This window comes from Cyprinodon variegatus, unplaced genomic scaffold (genome assembly GCF_000732505.1).
Source record: "Cyprinodon variegatus isolate N-32 unplaced genomic scaffold, C_variegatus-1.0 Scaffold851, whole genome shotgun sequence".
Taxonomy (NCBI): Eukaryota; Metazoa; Chordata; class Actinopteri; order Cyprinodontiformes; family Cyprinodontidae; genus Cyprinodon; species Cyprinodon variegatus.
Window position 1 is genome coordinate 61,289 of NW_015151304.1, and position 13,349 is coordinate 74,637.

Sequence of the window (13,349 nt, forward strand, 5' to 3'; positions counted from 1 at the left end):
TGATTCTGATCCTTATTCTGATTCTGATCCTGATCCTTATTCTGATCCTGATTCTGATCCTGATCCTGATTCTGATTCTGATTCTGATCCTGATTCTGATCCTGATCCTGATTCTGATTCTGATTCTGATCCTGATTCTGATCCTGATTCTGATTCTGATTCTGATCCTGATTCTGATTCTGAAGCCCCAAACAAAAGATTACTTTGATCAAAGAGAACATTTTAAATATTATAATATTTTAATATTTTATTTGGATTGAAAATCTATTTTCTATGATTGAAAGCGTTAATCTTTTCATTTAAGTGACTTTTTTATTGATATTGTTGTTTGTTTGAAGCTTCATTTTAGCTTGAATAATAAAGAATTTCCTAACTATTATACGGTCCAATTAAAAAACAATGTTACTTTAATTTTAAAAAGTTGCTTTAAACCTAAAACTTGACTTTTATCAAATAAAAGTGTTCAAATGGAGTCGTTTAGTCTCCTTTATATTTTTTGCATTCCAAAGTGTTTTTCTCCTGCAGTGAAGTGAAGGTGTTTCTAATTGCAAATATTGATTGATTGAAGCAGCCATTTTTTAATTGAATAATAAAGAAACTAATCATTAGTGTTGTTCTTTGTTAAGTTGCGAACGATTTCTTAGTTTGGAGATCATTCTAATTTACCTTAATTAAACTAATCAGTTAAATAAGAAAAGCAATATTTAGTTATATATTAAACATCTGTTTTATCAAGACACAATATTTCTATAATGTTATTATCAGCTGGAAGCAGAAGATCCTGATAATTAACAGAAATTAATTTCTAAATGATTTTCCTGAAGACGCTCATCCAGACGAGTTTTAATGTTTCACGGTTAAACTGAAGCAAAGCACCTCGGAGCAAAACAGCAAAGAGGAGCAGAGGAGGAGCAGAGGAGGAGCAGAGGAGGAGCAGAGGAGGAGCAGAGGAGGAGCAGAGGAGAGGAGGAGCCCCCCCCCCAATAAGAGGACGGCCGTCTGTCCCTCCTGCAGAGCACCGATCATCGGCCTCAGCAGCAGCAGCCATGGCTCACGGATGGGGATACGGACCGGGCAACGGTAAGGAGCCCCGCACATCAGTGGGGACACAGGCCTCTGGGGGCCACAGGCAGCTGGGGGCCACAGGCCACTGGGAGACAGGGGCCCCTGACAGAACCCAGGGGCCCCTGTTTCTGTCCCTGCTGCTCCGTTAGAGCTGGGTTCTTAAGGAGAAGCTCTGTCAGCTGCAGGTTCCTGCATCTCTGGCTCTATGCTGCCTGATCTACATGTAGAAGTCTGAATGAGTCCCCTCTGCTCCCCCGGTAGGACCCGACACCTGGGGGGAGGAATACCCGCTGGCTAACGGCCCCCGGCAGTCCCCCATCGACATAGTGACCAAGGAGGCCCAGTATGACCCGTCGCTGAAGCGTCTGAAGCTCCAGTACGACCCGTCCAACGCCAAGGGCATCCTGAACAACGGACACTCCTTCCAGGTGGACTTTGTGGACGACACGGACAGCTCCAGTAAGCCGCACTGACCCCCCTGCTGGTTCTGATGGTTTGGCTTCATGGACCCATACTTTAAACACTGATAATGATGACATCAGCATCTCAATTTCATCCGTTTCATTATTTTATTCTTTTATTGGCAAAACATCTCTGCCTTTATTCTCATGATTCTTATGGGTGTAGCTGTAGGACGGGGGCTGATGCCTCCACCCATCCTGGATGCCCTCAGATAAGCCTGATGGAAACGCCGCCTTATCTGCTATCTGCAGCTCAGTATGCAGGTTCAGCCCTTCACCGCCGCGCCGTTGCTGCTGCAGATAAATACCTCCTATAAACCAACATACTGCTGCGGCGGTTCATCATAGTTTATTTAACCCTTTATAGTGAAATACTTTAACATTTCCAGCCAATAGTGTTACTGGAATCCAGGACAAGTCCTTATTACCTTTGAAACATTAGAAAAATATGGATATTTTAAAGGTTAAAAATTAATGTCAATATAATAACCAGAAACACCAACTTTCAACAATATATTAAGAAAAATAACAAAAGTTCTTCTTCATGAAAAACACACTGAGATTGAAAGAAAGACATTTTATTGGTCCATCATAACCTTAGAGGCATTAATGCTGATACTGAAACTGACATTTTTTAGTTTATAAACCTAAATCTAATGTTAACTAGACTTATTAACTTCTTTTCTTTACTTGTTAACTTTTTTACAACTTAATTTCCAGTAGATAATCTATCATTCAAGGCTCATATGTCAGATGTGCAGCCATGCAGCAGGATCTTTACTGAATGGCTGGATATAGATGTTCTGCTTCTAGATCTCACTGAGGGGTGGGGGACTCTATTTGTAAGGGGGGTGCATCAGAAACGCTAACTTGCCCTATAAAGCATGGGCGGTTCTAAACAGGGGCCAATGGGGGCCAGGACATGATCTACAAGGGCACTGGCCCCCATTGGCCCCCATTGGCCCCCACTGGCCCCTGTCTAAATATTAAGGAGTGAGCATAGTTTATGTTTTTGTTGATAATCTCAGAGAAGAAAGATTCTTTTGCATCTATCTAACTATAAGCTTTATCAAAAAGGAAAGTTTTAAGCCTAGCCTTAAAACTTAAAGTTTTCTGCTGTCAGGATCAGACTGACCCACAATGATCTGTTTCAGATATTAAATTAATGTTTTGTCATAAAAACAACCCAAAAGCCTAAATGGTTTATTAAAAGTAGATTTTAGCTCCCATACTTTTATAAACAGTGATAAAAGTTAGTCTCTAAGCTACGATCTGCTCTTTGAGGTTTTTGCTGAACTAAACGAGGTGTCGGCAGGTTCCCCCCCCCCCCCCCCCCGGCTGGTTAAAACGCCTTTAGAATGTCTTCTGGTTGGTGTTCAGGAAGTGTTTGTGTTTCTCAGCGCTGACTGGAGGCCCCGTCCCTGGAACCTACCGTCTGAAGCAGTTCCATTTCCACTGGGGGGGCAGAGACGACCGAGGCTCTGAGCACACCATCAACGGCATCAGGTTCCCCTGTGAGGTAACCGCGGTAACGCTGGAACAGAGCTTTCCTCTCATCCTGACCACGCCATGAACACCTGTGCCTTCTTCTTCTTCAGCTCCACCTGGTCCACTGGAACACCAAGTACCCCAGCTTCGGGGAGGCGGCCGATAAGCCCGACGGACTGGCTGTGGTGGGGATCTTCCTGAAGGTAAGAGCTGCTTCATCCAGAGCAGAAGGTGCTAGCTGAAGAAGCTGAATAAGCTCCGTGTTTCCATCAGATCGGTGCAGCCAACCCCCGCCTCCAGAAGGTTCTGGATGCTTTGGACGCCATTAAGACCAAGGTAAACCGCCCGACATGGTGGGAGGGACGTGTTGCCAGTTGCTCCTGTACTGATCGGCCGTACGTCTCCCTCTTTCCTGACCGGACCTACAGGGGAAGCAGACCACCTTCTCCAACTTTGATGCAAGAACTCTCCTTCCTGCTTCCCTGGATTACTGGACTTATGAGGGCTCTTTGACCACCCCACCCCTGTTGGAGAGCGTCACCTGGATTGTTCTCAGGGAGCCAATAAGTGTCAGCCCTGCACAGGTGAGAACCCCCCCAAAACAGCACATGGAGGTCAGACTGACTCAGCTCACCAGAACATGCAGGTGGTCTACCTCCTTTAGTCTGGGTCCAGTAAGGCTGACCAGTCAGTCAGGAGAACATCTCATTTAGGTTCTGCTTCATGGCGAAACTGACCGTCAGGAGCTGAGAGAAGCTCAAGGAGATTGGAGGGACGTCTGTTCTGTCAGACCAGCATACCCCATCAGACCAGCATACCCCATCAGACCAACATACCACATCAGACCAGCATACCCCATCAGACCAGCATACCCCATCAGACCAACATACCCCATCAGACCAGCATACCCCATCAGACCAGCATACCCCATTTAAACGACTTCTGTTACATTTGCACACAGTAACAATATATAAAGTTATGGTAATCTGACCATGAACTTGTGTTGATTAGGGCTCAAAATAAATAAATTCAAATTCGAATACACGTAATAGTAAAATAAAAAAAGGCTAAATACTTTTCACAAATGTATAAATTGTGCAAAGAACTTTTAATACATTTTAAAAACATCTTGTTGCCACTAGGCGGTGCTGCAGCACCCCCAGACCCCTTCTTCCAGCAGCCATGTTTGCGGATCAGCCTGTAATGATCAGCATACAGTTAATCATTGTGTGACAGTCTGACCGGTTAGCTGCTGCGTCAGTAAACAAAGACAGCGAGGCTGTTTGTGTTTAAAGCAGTTTAGCTTTCAATGTTTACCTCGGGCTAAAACTTTTTATTTATTACATCATCCATCAATACACTAGCCTACCTGACTTTCCCTATGCTTCACCTTTAACTACAACTTCTGTTTTTATCATATTACAAGCGGCAGCTGGTGGAGTTTTCTCCAGGGGGCGCTATAACTTCAAAATGGACGTAGACCAAAACCCAATCAAACGCACACTAAGTTATCACAGCAGTATATTTATATGAATGCCAACAACAAAAACATTATAAAACACTTTATAAAAACTAAACATCATTTCATGTGTATTAGTCACCTTTATATTTTTTAATATATAAAAACTAGTTATTTTCTGAGAATGCGCTTATTTTAGAACAACTTTGCAGATGAACAAACATCCAGAAAAAGTCGACTATATTCTATTATTTTCCATGTGAATCTCAGATTAGATGAGATTAACTTTATTGTCCCAAAGGAAATTTGATTTGGGTTCAGACTCTGGCTGCTATATTTCTACACTATGTGTCACACTGCATTCACACCATTCACACACCAGTAAAGGGGCTCAGTAGACCAGTAGGAGGCCCAGTAGACCAGTAAAGGGCCCCAGTAGACCAGTAAAGGGTCCCAGTAGACGGATCATCATGGCTGACCTTCTTCTCTCCTCCTTCCAGATGACCAAGTTCCGGAGCCTCCTGTTCTCTGGAGAAGGAGAAGCTGCAGCCTGCATGGTTGATAACTTCCGTCCTCCTCAGCTCCTCAAGGGCCGCCGAGTCCGAGCCTCCTTCAAATAAACCTCATTTATCCTCCTTCAAATAAACCTCATTTATCCTCCTTCAAATAAACCTCATTTATCCTCCTTCAAATAAACCTCATTTATCCTCCTTCAAATAAACCTTATTTATCCTCCAAAGCAGCGATGCCGTAGCTCTCTAGTTTATGTTTTCTATGCCAGCTTCTTAACTCTACTTGGTTTCTCTGTGGCTCCTCTGGTCCCTGCAGTCCGTTTAGTTCAGCTCCATCTGGTTCGTTTTCTCTCAGATGTTAGAAAATCACATCAAACTCATTAGATCACCTTTTTAATCGCCGCCATCTTTAAACCAGTTTGATAAAGTCTGGAATATAATATCTGGTATCCTGATGCTCTGGAAATAAAAGCCTTTGTTCTGTTCTGTTTCCTCTCATGGTTTCATTCTTTAACCTGATCAGTCCAGATGGACGTAGGGAGGTCTAGATGCTTCAGGATATGAACAGATGTTCATTATCTATAAAGAATTAGATGATTTATACTGAGAATAAATCATTCAACTTCCTGCTAATAACAATAGAAAATAGAGATAAAGAACCTCCCTGACGAGTAATATATCACTAATGGGTTTAATTTATTTTAATTAGTGATAATGGAGACTGTTACATTAGCAGATTAGCTCCATCTACTTTATAAAGGAAAACCAAACCTATTTCTATCTGTGTGAACATGTATGGACGCTCTATTCGGTCAAATGCACTTCTAGAGATATAAATAAGTTCCTCATTTGCATATTTAGTAAACAGCATTTAGAAAAGCAGCCGAGTGAAGGCACTTTGGCCACTAGGGGCGCTAGTGCCACAGCGCTGTCCCATAAGCAAACAAACAGTCAGCCGATGTTCTGTCAGACCAGCATACCCATAGAATATACCAGTTTATGACTTTAGTTTTGTTAAAAAAAATAGACTTTAAATTACCTCAAAGGGCGTTTATCCCTTTAGTCATGCACAAAAAAAACTACTTAATTACTTACTTTTAGTGTTTTTTTTTAAGTGTATGGCGATCTGACCTTGAATTGTTCTTTTTGTACATGACTAAAGCGATACACGCCTGTTGAGGTAGTTTAAAGTTTGTTTTTCGTACAAAACTAAAGGTATAAACGCAAATCTGACATCTTGACTATAGGTATGCTGGTCTGACAGAAAATCCCCCTGCTCTCATCCAGCTGATTTTCATTGATTGCTGATTTACAGGCTTTAGCTAAACTGCAATAATCTGAAGCAGATTAAAATCTAAAACATCTAAAACTTCTAGCTCTACATGTGTAAAACAGCCGCTGTGCTGCAGCGCCTCAGACTGGAAGAAGGTGAGAACAGCAGAGAGGATCATGGGGGCTCCTCTTCCCTCCATTAAAGACATTTCCTCCCAGCGCTGCGTGTCCCGTGACATCATCAATGACCCCTCACCCCCCCACCATGCTGCCCTCTGGGAAGAGGCTTCCCAGCATTCAATGCAGGACCAGCAGGTTCTGCAGCAGCTTCTTCCCCACCGCCATCACACTGATGAACTGATGGATAAGATGGGTTATTGTATTTTATTTATTATATTTTATCATTATTTTTTTTTAAATGTTAGAACTGTAAATTTACAGTCATATGTTTATATTACTGTTTTTATTTAATTTTTTTTTACTACTTTTCAAGGCTGCACTTTAAAAAAAAGATGAAATTGTCCAGAGAGCTTTTTCCAAACAAAAAATAGATTTTTTTGTTGACATTTGTGGAAACAAAATGACAAATAAAATCTGTCTGAGTTTAAGAATAGAGTAGATAGAATTAGAATAGAATAAATTAGATAAACTCAGGCAAATGTTAACATGCAGATATATAAAAGCAATAATAGAAACATTTAAAATAAAATGGTAAATTTATGAGGGAAAATTGAAAATAAAGTAAATAAATGATTATTGTTTTGTAGCCCAGCCTGAATGAAGCAGAGAGCTTAGAGAGTCTGATGACCTCAGGCTGAGGTGGTCTGGATCAGTGGGCGGGTTGGTCTGTTATCAGGCTGCAGACGGCCGTTATCAGACACAGACAGGCGTCAACACACTTAGCTAACATTTACCAAGATGTCTCCCCTCCTTGGTCCGTCGGTTTTTGGCCATTTGGAAATCTGTTGATGAAACTAACCATAAACCTGTCTTAGACTTAGACTCAACTTTATTCATTTATGTTTCCAGTAGCTTATATAGAGTCCAAAGAGCAGAGTTAGCAATACTGATTCTGGTGAATGATGACATCAGGAGGCTCTCTGTGTTCTTGGTGGATGGGCATGAACTATTAACATTTCTCTATCTGGAGAATGGGGCTGTTTATGTGTTGTCTTCTCCATTCAGAGGGGCCCCCTGCCTGTCTTTGCCTAGGGCCCCACATTTCCTAAATCCGCCCCTGCCTAACACCTAACCCTAACACAGCTTTTGTACCTGTGGGGAGCAGACAGTGGCCCCCATTAGAGCACCCGGCCCCCACTATGTCAGAGTTTTGCTGTGAACCTGCAGCTGAGCTTCAGCTCAGAAGCTTCAGCTCCTCTTCCATTTCAGCAGAAGTTGGTTTCCACAGAAGATGGCGCTTTACCTGCTACATGCCTGCTCATCTTATTTGCAGCGGCGCCATCTGGTGTTGGGATTGCAGAATTACAGGCAGCTGTCTGCTTGCTTCCAACCTCATCAGCTGCAGCTCATTACAGAGATGCTGATGAGGTGACTGGTTTCCAGGTGTGATGTCTGGATGTGTTATCTGCTGGTGGAACTGCTTCCTTCTGACTTCCAGTGAGGAAAACAGATGTTTCCTTTAGTTTTTAACCTGCTGTAGTTTATTTAGCGTTGCTGGTTCCTGTTTGTCTTTCATTCATCTGAAGACGATGAAATGTCCAACAGCTGATTAATCCCTCAGGTGTGTGCATGAAAGGCTGTGAGCTTAACACTTTATTGATTAATGTGTTGCTTTTCTGATTTTGAATAATAGTTTGACTTAAACTTCCAACTGATGCCATCAGAACAGGAAATTAGTTGCTCATATATAAAATCTATGTTTGCTAAATGTTTTTTTTTTCTGAACCAGCTGATTATCCTTTTTTTCCTCCTGTGTTTTCAGCTTGAAGTACTGAAGTTTTCTGGACCAGGTTCTGCTCGTCATCGGGTCCAGCAGGGCTGTCTAACTCGCCCCCCCACCCCTCCAGTGTTACCATGGCAGCCGTTAACAGAGCAGCTCATCCAGAGCCAGTAGGCAGGAACCCAAATGGAGGCGCTCCGTCTTCAGGGCAGCATGAACCGGGTCCACTCGGTGCTGCTCAGGAACCAGGATTTGCTTCACATCCCCAACATCCCATGTTTGGCCGTCCCGTCGTCTATGTGCCCCCCCCGCCCCCTCCTTTATTCCACTACCCGTGGTCCATGCCCTTCTCCTACAGCCCCTTTGCTGGGTTTCCAGGACTGGGTAAGTTCTGCTGTGATCAGAGGTTAGACTCGTCTTCTCCTGATTAACTCCATTTTGTCTCCTAGGCTATGGTATGATTGTCCCTCCGCCCCCATTCCCCCCTCCCCCTTACATGGATGGTGGGGGATATATTTTACCACCCCCCCCTGTTCACCCGGTGGACTACAGGCGTCTGCCCCACCCCCTGGCTCACACTCAAGGTCCATCACATCCAAACCCAGTTCAGACACGCAGGATTCGCCCCACTCACGCCCGCCCTGTGAGAGAAATGGTGAATTCTGAGGTCCAGACAGAGCCAGTGCATGGCGTCAGAGGTAGCTTTCATTTGGGCTCAGACTCTGGGAGGGGAACCTGTTCGAACTCTCCTGAGGGGGGGGAGGGCAAGTCGCCCTACAGAGAAGGCACAGAACTCTCAGACCCAACGGGCTTTCCAAAACAACCTGTTGGATCAAATGCTAGTCAGCAATGTGGTAGCACTGGGCCAGAGCGGCCCAGGAAGGACGTACCTGACCAGGACCACCTCCCAGACTCGTTCTCCAAAGATGGGGATCTATGGTTATCCAGTTCTCCAGTCAGGGCAGCTCCAGTCTCAAGCTCCTCTCAGAAAGACGATGTTTTCCTCAAAGAACGGCCGGTCGTTCCTAACACCCTGATGAACTGGGGTGGCGGCGCGCCACAAACGCACCTGCTGAAAAAAAACGGGTCTGACAAGCAGCCATCTCCTAAACATGACGTCCAGCCTTCATCCTGTGGTTCCACAGATACCAATGAGGTAGGCACTGGTCCTACTGGGGGTACGGAGAGTCAGAAGGTGAGTGAGGGGCTCTTCAGGATCCTTCGACTCCCTCATTCTACAATAGACGCCTTTCTGGAGTCTACGAGTAACGAGCCTGGAGAAGGTTTTCTACGAAGACATTCGTTGACCTTCAGAGATGAGGTCAAACATCTACAGAACTCCTCCCACAACGTCTCGACTGAGGCGCAAGAAACGGATGCTGGGTCGTATCTGCAGGAGCTCTCGGATGTGGCCGTGTCGGCCGGCAGCTGTAAGCCCAGGCAGAGGCTGAACGTGTCCGTTTGGTCGGTAGAGTCGCTGCCTCCCTACATCCCTTCCAGAGAGTGGCTCCTGCAGAGTGGCGTGCTGGGACCGGACGTCTGTGAAATGACTGAGGAAGGCCTCTGCAGCAGGAAGGACCTCCTGGAGGGGAAGGTCTGCTCATTCTTTAACATGTGTTCCAGTATCCAGGAGAAGGAGCAAAGTCCTGGCAGGGAGAAAAGGACGGGACCTGAAGAAGAGGTCCATGAACCCGTCGGGTCAGAACCGAGTCAAAGCGAGACTCCCTCAGAAAATGATACCTGCTCGTCTTCCTGCAGCCCGCTGGCTGAAGCTCCGCCTGCTCCCGCCGGGAAGGATGGAGATGAAAAGAGGTCTTCTGAACCTGAGGCCGGTTGCAGCCCAAACCAGAAATGTCTCATCCTGGGTGAGCTTCAGCAGAACAGCCTTCCCTCCTCTGAAGAACTAAGTTCTGCATCAGAGACGCCCGCCCCATCAGCCGTCCAGCTGACCTCCCAGTCTGGGGCGGACACTGAGGACGGCGCTCTGACCATGCTCCAAAACACCGAAGCTTTGCCATCCAAGGGGGCGCTGGTGGACTTTGGGGTCCAGTGCAATGAATACGACAGCAGGTGTTTCTGTAAGGAGTTGCTAACGGGAATGGAAAACAACCACAGACATCCTCACAGATTCTCAGGTGGAGATCTGCAACCTTTGCTTCCCAGGAAAATGGTTTCTTTTTTTTTTTAACACCTGCTTTTCTTTTAGATATCAGGAGAACAAACGATGGCAGAAATGGACACGCAAAGAAGAAGAACTGGAGGAGCTCGGCTCAAGGTGAGGACTCTTCTTTCCCCCTTTTAATCCAGCAAACCTGGATCTGAGCTGAACCCAGACAGAAACCTTAGATGGACCCTTCCTGCTTAGCCCGGTTCCTTTTGGGGAGATGTCTGAAGAGGACACTCCCTTTGTGCCCCTTCGGCCCCCAGAACCATCTGCAACCAGTCTCTGGGTTAAATGGCGTAAATGTGCCGTTGGTGACGCGTTGTCCTGTAGAGCGGATGAGGTTTGGTTTGTCCTGTACAGCTGTTCTCTGTTCCTGCAGATCGGCAGTCTACCCAGCAGGATGCTCACAGTGGACACTGCAGAGAAGGGAAACCAAAAGGTGAAGGTTCTTCTCTCTGGACGGTTTGGGACGGTTTGACCTCGAGTTTAACAGTTTGCTTTTTGCAGGAGGAAGAAACCCCCGACATCACTGACTCGCTTCAAGACAGCAGCCAGTTTTAAAACAACCAAACCTCATGGAACCTGTTTGTACCATTTTTGAATGTGTGTTTTCTAAGTATAAATTAAATAAAAGTTTAATCTTTCCAGTGGATGCTTTTGTCATGCTAAAGTAGAGCGGTACGTCTCTGAATGAGAATAACGGCTAATATCACATCTTCTGTAGATGATCAATACAGAAGAGTTTCTGTTTAAAGTCGTAGGGAAATCGTATTTAAAGATCAAATCATTCTGGATTAAACATGAATATAAATCTACTCTTTAAAAGAACATATTGTCCCAAAAGTTAGTAAATCGTGTATTAAAATCTGTGTTTTTTTTCGTTCTGCAGGCCAGTTAGTTCCACTTCAGCCTGAACACCTAAATTCGGCCAATCATAGATCAACGCTCATCTGTCAATCACATTTTTTTCGGTCATAGCAGAAGCTGGTTCTCGGTTCCAGCACAGGTGGAACTAATGCAGTGGAAGAGATTCACTGAAAATGGAAAAGGGCAAACGGGCATTTTAAAGCCAGGCAGCACAGCTGCTCTGATATTGTAAAATTAACATTTTCTGGTTTTAAACTATTTTTTAACTTTACTGGAAAAAAATACTCCCATAGATTGACATAAAACAGGTTTGCTGCTGTCTGTTTGGACCTTTCTGAACATGTGCAGCAAATGGACTGATCCAATATGGTGGACACTGAAGGGGGGGGACACAATATAAGTGTTCTGATGGCATTTTAGAAAAGATTATCAAAAACATAATGTGCACAAATAAGGAATAGTTGTATTAATCAAGTGTCCAAAGGTTACATTTAGGAATCATTTAGATCAGGAGTCAGAAACCCGAACTGCTCAAAGAGCCATATTGGACAAAAAAACCAAATCTGTCTGGAGACGCGAAAATGTAAAAGTCTTCTGTCTGTCAACCCGGGCTCTAAGTGTTTTATCCCACTACAGAATAAGCATTTATTCTAACCCAGCCTCAGCAGATGGCCGCTCACACTGAGCCTGGTTCTGCTGGAGGTTTCTTCCTGTTCAAAGGGAGTTTTTCCTCTCCACTGTCGCTACAAGCATGCTTAGTGTGAGGGATTGCTGAAGAGTCAATGAGTCGATGCAATCAGCTGGTTTTCCTTAGATAGAAAACTTTGAATCAATCTGACTGGATGATCTGGTGAACTGGAAAGTGACCTGAGATGACATGATGTGAATTGGAGCTATAGAAATAAACTGAAGTGTGACAGAAAATAATTGGATGGATGGATATTGTGAATTTATCTTTTTCTTTATCAGAAGTGTTTAAACTTTCAAGCAGAACTTGTTAAATATGATCCATTTTAGGAAGTCCAAAGAGGGAGAGGTTTGCAGTGGGAAGGAGAGGAGCGAGGTGTCAGGTCAGGAAAAGCCAGGTAGGTTTCCGTACAGCTGGTCCACAAAGACAAAAACACAGAAAGACAAAAAACAAACGTCAGAGATAAGATGTTTTAAAAATGTCTGACTGTAGAAACAGTGAAATGTATTTTTCTCTGGGTGCTCAGCCCCCCCTGAACCTCTGATCCTGGAAGCGCCCCTGCAGCAGCTATTCTGGATCATCTGATCCACAGATGCTCCTCAGCCTGAATAAAGACCCACTGACAGGAAAAAACATGGAAGATTGATCAGTAATGACAATTGTTCTTATTTTTATTTAAAAACCAGACTAAAACTTCAGAAAAGGCGGAGAGTTACAGTAATATGCAGTAGGGGGCGCTGTGGGCATGAGGCTGCGATTCGCCAAGAAGAAGAAGAAGAAGAAGCAACAGAAGCAGAAGAAGAAGAAGAAAAAGGAGAAGCAACAACAACAGCAGCAGCAGCAGCAGAAGGTGAAGCAGCAGAAGGTGAAGCAGCCTTTAGTTGCTGCAGAGATCAGCTTCCTGCTGCTTTCTGCGCTTAGCTTAGCCGTTAGCTTAGCATAGCTCTGACAGGCCGGAAGCCTGTCTCAGCTGTCAGCTGCTTACTTCCGGGTTCTTCACCCAGCTCAGGCTAACCTCCACTCCTTCTTTCTCCTCCAGGAGCAGCATGGAGGAGACCAGCAGGGAGGCTGTAGCCACCGCGGTGCAGCGGGTGGCCGGCATGCTGCAGCGGTCCGACCAGCTGGATAAGGTGGAGCAGTACCGGAGGAGAGAAGCCCGGAAGAAGGCGTCTGTGGAGGCCAGGCTGAAGGTATCCACCCGAACCCACCTCCACCCGCTAACAGCACCCATCACCTGGGGGGGCAGCTCCACCCGCTAACAGCACCCATCACCTGGGGGGGCAGCTCCACCCGCTAACAGCGCCCATCACCTGGGGGGGCAGCTCCACCCGCTAACAGCGCCCATCACCTGGGGGGGCAGCTCCACCCGCTAACAGCGTCCATCACCTGGGGGGCAGAAGTGATGGGCTGCAGACAGACTGGAGCTCAGAGACGATCTCAGCTTTATTCAGCCAATTGACTGAATTATGAAAG

The 13,349-nt window shown here is 45.2% G+C and overlaps 2 protein-coding genes across 2 annotated transcripts in view; both read left to right on the forward strand.

Moving 5' to 3' along the window:
• Positions 1-1,013: 1,013 nt before the first annotated feature.
• On the forward strand, positions 1,014-5,471 carry LOC107099263 (carbonic anhydrase-like). The gene is made up of 7 exons (XM_015397318.1): positions 1,014-1,080; positions 1,327-1,524; positions 2,927-3,045; positions 3,125-3,217; positions 3,288-3,350; positions 3,443-3,598; positions 4,974-5,471. Exons 1-7 carry the CDS (start codon positions 1,047-1,049, stop codon positions 5,091-5,093), a joined length of 783 nt encoding a protein of 260 aa, XP_015252804.1. The 5' UTR covers positions 1,014-1,046; the 3' UTR covers positions 5,094-5,471.
• A 7,280-nt stretch (positions 5,472-12,751) lies between these two features.
• Positions 12,752-13,349, forward strand: part of exoc3 (exocyst complex component 3) — a 7,710-nt gene continuing 7,112 nt past the window's right edge. The window contains exon 1 of the mRNA XM_015397308.1: positions 12,752-13,066. Within this exon, the coding sequence (XP_015252794.1) occupies positions 12,923-13,066 (144 nt within the window). The 5' untranslated portion in view covers positions 12,752-12,922. The remainder of the gene's footprint in view (positions 13,067-13,349) is intronic.